The sequence below is a fragment of the Onychostoma macrolepis genome, chromosome 03 (assembly GCF_012432095.1).
Source record: "Onychostoma macrolepis isolate SWU-2019 chromosome 03, ASM1243209v1, whole genome shotgun sequence".
In the NCBI taxonomy this organism is placed as follows: Eukaryota; Metazoa; Chordata; class Actinopteri; order Cypriniformes; family Cyprinidae; genus Onychostoma; species Onychostoma macrolepis.
This window is the reverse complement of record NC_081157.1, coordinates 21969591-21984096: the sequence shown is the minus strand read 5'-3', so window position 1 is coordinate 21984096 and position 14506 is coordinate 21969591. Positions and strand designations below refer to the sequence as shown.

The following is a 14506-nucleotide window of genomic DNA, read 5'->3' as shown; positions in this document are numbered from 1 at the left end:
TATTTTCCTATTGAGTTTAGCAGCTAAGCTACATGCTAATGTCAAACTCTATTATGCAGCAACATTATGCTGTCTTTTAAGATACCTTATTTCAAAATGAGAAGAAGATGAAGGCAGTCTCAGAATGCATTGCAACAAACTCTATATTTGTTTTGTTTTTTTTAACTTTATTATTATTATTATTATTTATTTGAGTATAGCAGCATTAACTAAGCTACATGTTAATATCAAACTTGGATTTAAGTGTAAGTTGGGTCTTCCAGCACTCTGATTTCTGTTGTATGTGTATGCTATCATAGAGCACTATGAGGTTCAATTTCAGTCAAAATGCTCACTATGTAGACAGTGAGGCAGTTCACTAAACTTTAGAGCAGAGTTTGTATGAATACAGTATGTGTGTGTGTGTGTGTGTGTGTGTGTGTGTGTGTATTAAGTTTGCTGTTCATTAGCTATATTACAAGGGTGGGAAATGAGATGCATTTAAGTGATGTCAAACACTGTGCCCGGGGTGTATTCAATATCACCCCACGTTATGTAATGCTGTAAAATGGCTGTGTGTGTTGCGTGTGTGTTACCATTAAACAGTTGGGGACCACAAATACGCTCTGTGTGTGGTGGAAGCCAAAAACAGTACACACGCACACACACCACAGGCATCTACAGCTTTTTAAACTGAAGTCAGCATGGTTCATCGTGTCCATTTCACGTGTACTGTATGCATGAAAAGGAGATTTACTTTTTGAGGCCAAATTATTTTAAAGTGTGCAGGTGCAAAAGCCTCCTGAATCAGAATACGTTTGTTTGTCTTTGTCCAGATATTTTTTTACTGAATGAAAAGAGATGTTACATTTAAAGAGAAAAAAAATAAAAATCATTGTTTACTCACTCTTATGTCATCCAAAACCTGTGACTTTCTTTCTTCACAAAAAGGTTTTATTTATTTTATTTATATATATATATATATATATATATATATAATACTGGCCACTCTTATACACCTTATCCATCGTGAAAGTGAAAGGGCACTGTAGTTGTAAAGAAAAAAAACAACAACAACGTAAAACTACCGTATCCATACAAGATGTTCCAAGCCTTGGTCATTAGACATACAAGAACCAATGTCATTGGGCACCAGTGGCATCAAATGGCATCTATTTTGTCTTTACAATATGACTTTTGTAGTCCATGTCAAGAGCTTCACCTGAGACAAATATTAACAGTAAATAATGATTTGTAGCATATTTCTTGTACTGTATGACTTTGGAAGACTTGGGGTTGAATAGGCCACTTTTATGATACTTTTTTTTTTTTTTTGTCTTTTGTCATTTATAGACTTTAACATCCCCAGTCCCAACATAGGCTCATTGGAAAAACTTGCCTCTACCTACATCTTTGCAAAACTCACAACATACCTATATACAATTCACTGCAGTTTCCAGCTGAAATGAACACTAGTGGCTATAAAACATTTATAACATTTATTCCTTTTCACACAAATTATAAATAGGGCAGATTTTCGATTAATAATGATATATTTTCACGTGATTCCTTGGCCAGTACTACATTATGACCTCAAAACACTCTTACCACAGTGCATGATTTGTAAACTAATATATTTTGATGTTTGCATCACATAATCACCTCCTTACTGACGTAGCAAACTTGCTCGGTAGCTCACCTAGTACAGTGTTCCGCTTGTATAAGCAAGCTATAGAATGGTTGCTTCAGCAAATGCATTCAGCTTAGCTTTTGTTAACACTATCTGTTAACTTTTTTATTGTCAGTGGTATACTTTAGCATGAACTTTTTAGCGCCAATTACCAGACATTTCATTAACGAACAGCAGAGATACGTACAACAACTAACGTAATGAATCACTGCCAGATTCATATTTGTCTGTTTCCACTCACTGGATGGTTTACTTTGAAAGTGCACAAAGCATGCAAAAACAACACAATATCATATTGCGGAAATGTCACCACTGGCTTGTTTTCCCAATGAGCCTGGGTTGCCCAGTCCCCATTTACTTTCATTATATAGAAAAGAGTAGCCAAGATTATCTCTATAGAAAAACAAAGTCATGCTGGAATAAAACAACATGAGGGTAAGTACACAATGACACAATTTTTATTTTTGGCTGAACTGTCCCTTTTAGTAATGTCTTTCTGCCGTTAGACTAGTTTGCCTTCTGACATCATTTGATGTCGCCCCTGCAAAATACATCATTTTTTTGCTTTTAGCCTTTTACTCCTCATGGTATTTAAGTCAAAATGAAATCTCGGGCAGAGCAGTATCCTGCGGTGAAGCTCTGTAATCGGTGTTTAATCCATCCGTAGTGGCAGCATCCGTCACTGACATCTTTGCTCTTGAGCTAAGGGAGGCTGTTTCCTAGAGGAATTGCAACAATCATGGGCGCAATGGTCCATTTAGTAACTTTACAAGACGGTCACCTTTATAGCCAAAGTGATGTCCGTCTGTGTGTAACGTGTGGTTCAGCTTCTTCACCGAGGCATTGATAGACAGGTACATGCAGTGAAACTGCTAATCTCAAAGGGCTCTGATAGCTGAGCCTTGGGCTGCCAAAAGCCCTCTGAGCCCTCTCAATCTTCAATGAAGCGGAACAGGACGTGTGTGTGAACATGCGTATCTGTCCGTGTGATGGGCTATTGGTGTGTCAAAGGGGCTAAAGTGAGGTTAGGGGTGCAGTTTTTAATGATAGATACACTCAATAAAACTGACAGGAAATTATGAGAAGATGAGTCTTTCCCATTTTCTGTCACCTGCATGAGCACCACAGCTCAATGTGTCCAAGCATGCAGAGAAACTGATAGGTCACGTCTTCAACCAACAGGACATTCTGTTGAGAAATAGTAAAGGAGACTGGGGCTAATTGTCCCACTTTTGACTCTACTGAAGATTTCTTAGTATAGGTTTATATTTCACAGTCAATTTCTGTATAAACAAAAATGTTTTAGTTTTGGCTACAAAAAAAAATAAAAAATGGAACATTTCCACCATTATTGCCCAGGGGGAAAACAAAGCATAGATCAGTTAACACATGACAACCTATAGCGGGGAAAGTTGTCACACAGGGAAGCTTTTTTAAAGTGGAAATGCTAATAGGCTATTTAATATTTTCCAAGCAAAATTATTAAGCACAAAAAAAAAAGCAAAAAAAAAAAAGCATTGTTTTAGCAAGCAGATATTGTAAATATACAACATAAAAAAATGTGACAACCTGCCTCTACCTGACATATATGAAAAATACCCTTGAGAGTTGAATTTTTTAGGTAAACTAAAACTCTATAATTTTATATTTTAATTTTAAGTATTTTAGTTTCATTATTTATTGTTTGTTTGTAATTTTGTTGTGCTTTTTGTCTTTTTTTTTTTTAAATATTACTATTAATGTTTAATCTAGTTTTATAGTATTATTAGTATTTAGTAGTAATATTTATTTATTTATTTCCTTAAAATGATTTCATTTAGTTGCCAGGGCAAGAAAACATTGCTATTTATTTATTCATAGTCATATTTTTCATCTAATATTTATATTTTAATTATTATTACAATTAATAGAATTTGTTCAGTTTTATTACCTTCAATTGATACTCAACAGCTATAAAATCCTATGATAGTGAAATTTATTTTAAGATGATTTTACAGTAGATATTTCAAACCAATGCACAAAGTCACTGTTTAAATAGAAAACACACATTTATGTAATTGGACCTTTGACTCAAAATCTTGAGATATAGTGCTTCTGACAACTTCCTTGCATGACAACAAGCCCCCAGCCTCCTCTATATATAGGCCTATAGGCTACATTTTTTCCCTCTGGAGACGCTTTCAAAGACAGACAATGACTTATCAAACTATGTTCTCAGACAGGAAACAATATCACAATGACACTGATGAGGCTGTGCTACAGTTAATTGGGAAGCTAATTACTGGTAAAGACAACATTGTTCGCAATTAAATATATGCAGTGAGCAGGATTTCAAAGCCAAACATGTCATTGCAATAACCCACTTGTTAGTGTTAACATGCTAACAATAAGTGCAACTAGGGGAAACATTACAAAACTAGTATTTTATGCTAACAATTAACCAGCCCCAAGGCGATACTAAATTTTACACTAACAATTAACGCAAGCTAATGGGATACTATTAGCAACATGCATCAGCACGTTATGGAGGGCAAGAAGGTTTATTGTAGGACTAAAACAACACAACTTAGTTTATTAGAAAGTTCATAAAAAGGTAAACAGACGTATTAGCATATGTATGATTTGTTGTTGATGGAAATTTACAAGTGGGCAGAGTAATTAGCAAACTCCTCAGGAGGTGGAAATATGTTTAGCATATGTTTATGTTAAAATTCTTCACAATTTTTTATATATATATATATATATTCCAGTAATTTTACCATTGATTTTAACATTAATTTCAGCTTTTGTGAGGAAGCAAATACATAACAATTTTATAGATTAAATTTCTTTTTTTTTTTCTGAGCCTGCTTTTTGTGTTTTTTGCACTTTCTCATTACACTGCCAAATGTGTCAAGAGTCATTCTGCATCAGTTCTCATCATTTCTGCCCTTTCTTTGCTTCTGAAAAGCTGTGAAAAACACCCGGGAGTATTTGACCTGTGGCTAAGTGAAGTGCAGCAGGTTTCAGTGTATTCATGAGGTTTGTATAGATGGACCTGTGAGACGTCTCCCGCTGGTTTCTGCTCGCCTTGGTGGCCTCACTGCAGAGCTCAGTTTGTTTGTCTGGCACATTAATAGTTCCAGGACCAGCTTTGGGAATCAACTCTATCAGAAGTCGTAATGCATTTTTAATGGGGCACCACTGTATTCTGTGGGCCCTGTCTGCTGGCCAGTAAAGCTGAATATAGACTAGCAAACAAACTCTACGAAATCAGAGAAAGAGAAATCTGTGGCGAGGTTTATCCGTAAATTAAACCACAAGCTCCTCAAATGCACACATGAGAGGCCTCATTTCTGTGTTGCGCAGAAACCACCCTAAATTTGATCTTACGATCATTTCTCAAATATGCGTACGTGTGATTCATAGAATGAACGTACGTGCAGAAAACACACGTACGCCTTTCTTTCAGATGTGAAATCTATGAATCGTAAATGATCTTGAACTTGCGCGCAAATGAATGGTTTCAGCTCCCTGCCTTGCAAATGACTCCTAATTAATGTCATTAACATGCAAAAGATCGCAGTCATCATCCAAATGATTTAATTTGGAACAGCGAGCTGAAAGAACAGCTTACATTTCCAAAAACCTGAAGCACTTTTCCATGTCAAAGACGTTTTTACAAATATGAGCGTTTGCGTGGATTTAAGCGTACACACACTCTAAGATCAAATCTGAGCATACGCACGCTTTATAAATGAGGACCGAGAGATCTATTTGTTAATTTTGGAGGGCTCCTAACTCTATAAACCCAATTAAACCCTTATTTTGCATGTGTGTTTTTTGTTGTGTCATATTTGATACATCGGGCTTGTATGGCTCATATAGGAAAATATGAAGGTCATGCTCAAGAATGAAAACGCTTGGAGGCCTGAACTAAGCAAAAATATGCAATCTGGTGCAGCTGATAATATTTATATAGCCAAAAAAATAAGATGAAATTCTGATAACTTGTAATCAATGAGATTTAAAGCAGACTACTTACATAAAATGCATTTAAACTTAAATTGTTACTCTATATCTCTCAATAATATGTCTTACTAAGATGATATTTAAAGGGATAGTTCCCCCAAAAATGAAAGTTTGTCATCAATTACTCACCCTCATGTCGTTCCAAACCTGTATGAGTTTCTTTTGTATGTTGAACATAAAAGAAGATATTTTGAAGAACACTCGTAATCAAACAGTTGACTTCCATAGTATTTCTTTCCCTACATGGAAGTCAATGGGGACCAACAATTGTTTGGTTTTTCAAAATTTTTCAAAATATCTTCTTTTGTGTTCAGTATAAGAAAGAAACATATACAGGTTTAGAACGACATGAGGGTGAGTAAATGATGACAAAATTTTTGGTTGAACTATCCCTTTAAATTCTTAGTTTCAAACTTCTGTAGTTTTTAATTTAGGAGGAAAAATATGCAATATATTGATGACTGAGAGATTACAAATTACATTGCAACATAGCCCACTGTTAGCTATTTTTCTTCAAATTGACAAATATTTGCTATTATTGCTAACTCCTGGCAACATGGTGCTTGTATTATAAAGCAGGCATCTGAGTGTTTACTGAGGACACACTCATTAAAAAAGTTACGAGTTTCTGCCCTTACTTTTGTCCTTCTTGTGCTCTTTCTTTTCTCCCAGCCTCTCAATGTGAAGCTTTATTTGCATGTTCACACATTTTAGACATTAAAAATACATTACAGAGCCACTTCCATTATTGCCTGGATGATCGTGTAATAGAGGCACTCAGCACGGATGTACGATGTTTACTTCGTAAGCACACAAATGTTCTCTCAAAGACTCTCTGGCTCTCCGTTTACTAACTTTGTCTTAGTAAAACTTGCCATGTCTGACCAAGAGACTTGTCAAGCACGCACATAAAAATAATGCAAGTAGAAAGCAGAGCTTTCGCACAGTCCAACCATCACTCGAGTAGTGGCAAAAAAGCATAATTTCATGCTGAATTGAATTGATTTTACACATGAAAACAAACCCACACATTTGCAAACGCCCTCAAACGCGATACGCCCTTCAAATACACCAAAGGTGATTATTAAAGGTCAGATTCTGCATAAAAACATAAAACCTGAACGTCTCAAGCCGGCACGGTCGGTTTGCTCAGCGCGCACTCGCACACTCAAATGAAGCACGTCATTTCAGTTTCTAGATATTTCACCAGTCATTAGTCACTGTTCTGACCCTGCGATTTTATAAGGTCAGTGGCATAGGATGGGTTTGTGTATGTGTGTGCGAGCACGTTGGTCTCTACACTGGCCCATGTTTGTGTTGGATGAATCCAGTCATGTTGGCCTCATTGGATTTCTCAGAGCTGGTCAATAGAATCACTCTCTTTCTCTCCTCAATGTGCCTCTGTATTTCGTCCCAATAGACACTGGATATGTTTAGTTGCACCATTATGACACTTTATTCACTACTTTTGGCACCCATTTATCGAGCCTCATTAAGCTTTCCTATGATAAATGATGTTAAATTAACAAGCTGGCTATACACTTCACTAGCTTGCCCTTCTAACACTGCCTTTGTCATTGTGCGCATCTCACACATACACATCCTTCATCTTTACCAACAGAAACTCTTATTAATTTTAATAGCCTACATTCAGAAATGCGTTTCTGCCATGTGACTTTTTTTATTCCGTCACGAAGTGTAAGAGATTTGTTTTTACCCACCCGTTAAAATCAGCAGACGACGGATAATCTATCATTTGTTCTCTCGCGCGCGCCGCTTTCTATCTCGGGCATGGCATGCTTCCAGCCCTTATCAATATCCCTCATTAAATCATGGTGGTGTCTGTCTGCCATACCACATTACGGATGAGAGACAGATAGCTGGACTGACGTCCTACTCTTCCCGCCCCCGGAGGACAGCACTACGCTTCCCCGTGCTGAAGAGAGACCAAAGTGTCAACTTTATTTACATTATGATGGTGTTGAGTGCATTAAAAGCATTTTACAAACGTCATATAGTCAGAACACATAATAGAGGAGTACAAAAATATAAATGTTGCATTGTGTTTCTTCTTTTGAACTAATCGCAGCTAGTACTGTACAGTTCCATTCAAACAAAAGCTGAGCTCTGAGAAATCAACATGAGTGTATGATCTTAGAAATACAGTAGGCCGCAGAAGTCTGAAACCGCACTGAAAAACTGGAAACTGATTTAAAAGCTAGAGACGTTTTGGATTTTGAAATGTGTGAAACAATTAAAGTTTCCATAAAAAATGAAAAATGATTTCAGATTCTGCTCTATTTCTAGGTTACTAATCAAATAAGCAAATTTGTGACACTGATTATGTGACTCTTTGTACAGACGGTCAGATGTTCTTTCTTCCACTGGAGCATAAATATGCTCTTAGGGTTGTCTTAAATTATGCTGGAGAGCATGTGAACTCGTAGAATTTATGCAGCTTGAGAACTCCTATCATTAAAAATATACAAAGTTATTACAACAATATAATCTGTAATCATATAGTAGCTTTTTCACTAGAGTGAAAACTATATAAAGTTCTTGAGCTGGATTTAGCCTATGATTTTTTTAGGTTAAAAAAAGATCTTGACGTTACATTATATGTTCTTCAGATTGGAGTTTTGGTTTCTGAGTTCTTCAAAGCATAAACATATATATAGTTTTCTAAAGAATAAACATTGCACATGGGGGGTTTCACAGCAATGCTATAGAAGAACCATTCCCCAAAGAACATTACAGTAAATAGTTCCTAAAAGAACCATTTTTTTCTTTCTCAGTGTCAAGAACTTTTCAATAATCTGCAGAACCTCCTACAAGCCAACAAGAAACAGCTCTTATGGTTCTTCATGGAACCATATAAATGTAAAAAAATAAAACCTTTATTTTTAAGAATGAAGATGACAAAAATTTCTTTGTGGAACTCAAAATGGTTCTCCTATGGTTGTACACAGCTAGTCTGCAATTACAGACAAACAAACTGAGATTTTAGTCTAAGTCTCCTATTTAGCAGATTATTCTGCTGAGAAAAAGCCACTCAAATGTGTTTCCTCTACAGTTTCCGAAGAAAACTCAAACAGTGCTCAGATTTGCCAAGTCTACAATAAAAACTCTTTATCTTTGCAGTTCCGTACATTTATTGAATGTCAAAAATTCATTCAGCAATTATAAGAAGCCAAATCTAATGCAAAGTTGATACTTAAATGAGACATCTATTTAACAAGCGACCTCTAAGCAATGAAGTCATCCTCACACCCACTCACCTGGAGTTTGTCATGTCCGTCTGTCCTCCTTGACTTTTTTCCAGGCCCAATTTGGTGAAGATCCCAACCAGCACCATGATGGCCACCACTCCACATATTATGTACACAATCATGTGAGTGCGGTCTCGATCTGGTTCCTCCTGGACGTCGGTCACCGGAGCCGCTGGCTTGCCTGTGTTGGCCCACACCGGCGTGTCGTAATTGGAACAAGACGTCTGGTCCAGACTGTGAACCTTGAACTGGCAGCAAAATCGATAGTAGCAGGAGCCACAGCAGAACAGGTAGATTCCTGCGTTACAGTTAAACGGAGGATCCCACTGGCCCATTACATCGTAGTAACCCCAACAGCGGCTCCCGGCCAACAGGGTTTCGTCTGCGTCTGAACCCGGGGTCGCAAGAGTGACCTCCGGGGCACCAGACGGAGCAGCCGTCCGATTTGCGGCTTGCTCACCTGTGCTGGCAGTGTTGGATTTTTGACCGTAAGAAACGTAGCTCAACAGTAAAACGGCAGTCAACACATTCAAAAACAGGTGTGAGGCAGCCATGATCCTCTTTGAATAATCCCACAGTGCGTATCCCAGAATGCAATAGCGCCACTGGGGACAATTAAACCAGCGGAGTTTAGTTAATGTGAACCAAGAAAGTAAGTTTGCTGTGCAAAGAGTTCTGTCTCCAAGTTTAGAGCAGGTTTAATGCTGACTTGTTGTTGTCCGGCTCCTAAACGGCAAGCTGATACAGGGAAAGCAGCCCTCATCAGGGAACGAGACGGAGAGCTTTCCACGGCACTTCAGCACACAATGTGCTCGCCGTTGTCATCACTACAGGGAGAGAGTGAGAGCGAGCAAGATTCCTCCCCTTTGGAGAGACTCCAGATTCGAGGATCTAACCCTGAGACAAACTGTTTCGTGGCCCGAGAAAAAAACAACAACACTTGGTAGAATTCCAATTCAGAAGCCTGAAGAAATGACACTGTTGGAATCAAGCCTTATTCGTGATCTTTGTCCCACTGAACATTGTGTGATGCCAGCGAGGAAGAGATGCCTCACGTTACAGTTCGGAGGTATTCCACAAGTCATTCTCAGTGTTTTGCACTGTTCTGTTCTCTCAAAAGAATATCTGTGGTTCTTTAGTCCTCCTGATGCTTTTATTTTCACAATCAAGGTGTCTTCCTTCTGCTCAGTTCTGTCCCCTGTGACAAAACACCAAACATACTGTCATAAATTTCCATTTTCAGTTGAAAAAAGATTATGATTAAAGATGTTCATGTGACAAAAGCAATAAAAGTATACTATACTATACATATATATGTATAAGTCTGAATATATAAATGTAAACTATGACTATATACTTTTGGATCAAAATTTATTCTACGCATTGCCACCCAAATATTTCTGCTGACAGTTGTGAATACATAAATGTTAATTGGAATAGTCTAAATACATAGATACAAATCAGAATATATTTACATAAATGTAAATATTACACATAAATATAAATTATATATAATGATTTATTGTAATCATAATAAAGTAAAATAAAATATAAAAAATATAATCATGACATTTGATAATAATTTTATTATTTTTACATAATTGTTTGTAATACACATAACATGGACGCTTTAAAAATAAACAATTTTGTCATAAATACAATGTGTTGGACCTTTTAAAGATGCATGTGCTAATCGTAAAATCTAGATCAGAACGCGCAACATTGCAGATTGTTGTTTTTCCACTCGAATGCTCTTAATTGGAAGCCAAAACACAACCCAAATACAACTCTTCTTAGCCCACTTCTTTTTGAATATCTCAAACTAACAGGTCTGATCTGATCTGCTGAACTCTATTCTGTGTGTGAGCATACAGCTGTTTCTCACATTGGGCACTTTTAATCAGATATTCTCTCTCGTTTACATACGCTCTCTGCTTCTCTCTAGCTCACAAACATCCTCGCAGATGAGATCTCTCTAACATCTCCATTCTTTCTTCTAGATCACAGTCTCCAGTTAAAATGGGTGGTTCTCCAGAGGAGAGTTTCAACGGAAATCTCAACATTGCCTCAAACTATCCTCTGTTTTGACCAAGACACCAAAGTCTGCAGTTTTAGTATGAACTCAAACTCATTCTAATCAAAATCAAAATAATCTGAGCTATGCTCTCCACAATATTAGTTTAGCTTTCTGTTTGTTTCTCCAAAGACATTTCAGGAGAAACATCTGACACAAAGTTGATACTCAAAGAAACCTTAGTGAGAAGTCTCCTGAGCAACATCAACACATTTTCCTCTGGTCCTGGCTTCTTTGGGGCCTCTTCTTCTCAGTTCTATCATTTCTTCTCAGTTCTATCATCTATCATCTACCACACACTCACACACACATAAAGAAAGAAAGAGAGTCTCAGCATTAAAGCCCCTCAATTTTTGCTCACAAAAAAACGCAAAACGCTCACACACACACACACACACATACTAAAAGATAGAACAGCACACCTAATCCAGCTCCCAAAGCACCTATCTAAGCTCCCTCTCTGTGTCTGTCTTTTTCCATGTGGACGCATGGTGCAGATGCACACGTCTCAGAATGCAACAGATCAGCTTCCTACAACGGAGGAAATGCTTCTGAAGCGTAGAATCTGAATCCATCGGCTTACCCATACGCTGTTTATGAAAACAGGCATACTGTATATTGATATATGTATAGGATTGTTATAGATATATCTCTATATGTATGTGTTTTCACTGGAGGCTCTGAAGAAGTTCTCCTCAGAAAAAGAAAAAGAAAAAGTGACAGTGGATGACAGATGAGTGAGGAAGACCAACAGATGGCAGGTAATATTTATTCTCCTCAGTTTTTCCGTCCCAGTGCATTCCCGTTTCTCCGTTCCCAGCCAGATTCCGTGTTCCAGGGATGGTGTGTTCCCGTGTGGAGTCAGGAACGAATGATAGTGGCTCACGCTCCCTCTCTCTCTCCCTCCCTCTCTCTCTCTCACACTCTCTCACTCAGTGTGTCTCGTGAGCGAATGAGCGTATCTCGTTTGCTGACTCCCCCCTCTCCCTTTTTCTCTCTGTCATTGACACCTTCTCCCTCCTTTGTCCGATGTTTTGTTCTCACTGTTCAAAAATATTCCTGTCGTTTCCCTCTGTTTCTGCCTCCACTTTGCCATATGTTTACCTGCTCTCACTGTCTCCACAACCTGCTACCATTTTTTGTGTGTGAATTATCTATTGCATTTTTCTCTTTCTATCTCTGAAAACAAAATCTTGTGGTTCAACAGATGACTGCAGCATTGTTTACTGAAACAGCAGGTCACAAATCTGTGTGTGTGTGTGTGTGTGTGTGTGTGCACATGTACAGCGCTCTTTTGGGGTTTGGCTGAGATGATGGGCAGGAAGCAGCAGGGGATTAACAGAACGGAGGGATCAAGGAGAGGAAGGAATGATAGAAGAGTGGATCCAGAAATATGAACTGAGGAGAGAGTGAATTAAGGAAATGATAGATCTTATCTTGGAAAAGCAAAAATATTTGGGTGAATATTTGTAGAATGTAGAATATTGTAGAAAATTTCATACCCCAAATGAACAAAAAAAAAAAAAAAATCAAATTGCAGACTTTTTTACTTAAAGCAATTTGCAATATGTTTGAACTCAAACTCAGGACTGTAGTTGTTGTAGTTTGTGAAAAATGCCAAAATTTATTAGCTTTTTTATTTATATAAGAAAACTAAGTTTTGAGTACCAGATATATCAAATATTTTTTGCATTGTGACAGTTTTCATGATAACATTAAATGCATTCCTCCCAATATTCATTATAATGCAAAATGCAATACTAATACATCCATACTAATACAAAATACAATACATAATTGTTTTTAAATGTCTTTACCTTTTTTCTACACAGAATAATGCACAGATAACAGACCCATTTGCCACAAATTCTGCAATTAATATTCTGCAATATTATCACTGTAATTTCAGTAAAATAAAATACCAAGCATTAACGTATCATTTAAATAGAATAATACATAAATCACAACTACAAAATTTTCTAATTAATAAATAAATAATAAAACATAAAAAAATAAAGAGAGGAGAGTCTATAAAGTCAGCCAACACATTTTTAAATTAAAATCATATTATGATTACAGGGGCAAATTATTTTTACCCGATTCCTTGCACAATGTCACAACCTCAAAACACTTCAACTATAGTGCATTATTTGTAAACTAATACATTTTGACATTTGCATCACTTAACCAGCTCTATATGTATGGCTTTTCTGTTGTAGTAAACTTGCTCAGTAGCTCACCTGGTACAATGTTGCACAATGTTGCACAGAATGCATTTTTTTGTTTGTTTTGTTTTGTTTTTCATTACACTAGGCTGTTTAAAAAAAGAAAAAAAAACTGAAAATTGCAAGACAGAAAACGATGATATTGATTATAGCACCTCTTGTGGATGTCACCTGAAAAGTGCAGTGAAATGTACAGAGAGCAATATATTTCCTCAAAAATGTAGTCACGTATTTCCAATGAGCCTGAGCTGCTACTGACAGTTGACAAATGTGTTTAACTGTCATAAAAATATTGTCACAATGCAACAAATCGTAAAGGTCATAACACTTTTCCAACACCTTTCGTGTGATTCACCCACTGAGAGTTGGATTAAAAGCAGCAGAGAAAGAAAATAAACGAGGTCAAGTATAGAACAACAAGAACAGAGTGAGAAAGAGAGAATCATTTGCATATATGATAATGTTTTTGTTTAGTGTTTTGGTTGCCAGTGGCTCTATGAGCTCTGATTGCTGTTAAATATTTCTGACTCATTTAAACGGGCTTCTCTACAGCACTGATGTTTCAGAAAACAGGCCGCAGCCAACGGCAAAAAGGGATTTTGAAGCTGGGGAAAACGTAGACTTTCTCTGGCCACAGGGAATCATCTCATGCAATCCAGTGTTTACTGATTTTGATCACTTATATTTCCATATTTACATTGTCACTTTTACAGTGCATTCAAGGTGTTCTCTGTGAACTGAACCCATGACCTTGGTCATTTCGCCATTTCGCCATGTGTTTTTCTATTTCCTTCTCTTCCCATAGCATCTTTGTACTCAAAATCAGTCTCCGGATCTTCTCTCTGGTTCTGTGTTTTTGAATTATTGCTCTGGTGCAACAGCGGCTCTCAGCACCACAGGGAAGGAACGGATGAGTCCAGAGGTCTTGTGGGAGAAATAAGGGGCAATGAGCGTTCAAGCCAGGGGAAACTTATCTTTAATCATTTCAGATATTCTCTCTCTCTCCGGCCTGATCATGCCATTTCTCTTCTAAATGGAGGCAAGTGGCCTTGGATAATCCCATGTACTCATTTGCTTTGTGTTTATCTGTCTGTTCGGTTCATCTCAGCCAGGATCTGAATTCTGTTCGTCCAAGCAAGAGGTTTTACTCGCATTTAGCATAAAAGCCTTAGTAACAGAGAAACTATGTACTTTTTTATTTGAAATTAACACAATTTAAACAAGCGAGTACATCATATAAACATCTTTCAAACTGTGT

The 14506-nt window shown here is 37.2% G+C and overlaps 1 protein-coding gene across 1 annotated transcript in view; it reads right to left on the bottom strand.

Moving 5' to 3' along the window:
* LOC131537514 (protein shisa-8) overlaps positions 1 to 11905 on the bottom strand; it is a 65069-nt gene extending 53164 nt beyond the window's left edge. Inside the window, exons 1-2 of the mRNA XM_058771034.1 lie at positions 11607 to 11905; positions 8959 to 10147 (exon numbers count right to left, since the gene is read on the bottom strand). Of these exons, the coding sequence (XP_058627017.1) occupies positions 8959 to 9503 (545 nt within the window). The 5' untranslated portion in view covers positions 9504 to 10147; positions 11607 to 11905. The remainder of the gene's footprint in view (positions 1 to 8958; positions 10148 to 11606) is intronic.
* Between the last annotated feature and the right edge of the window lie 2601 nt (positions 11906 to 14506).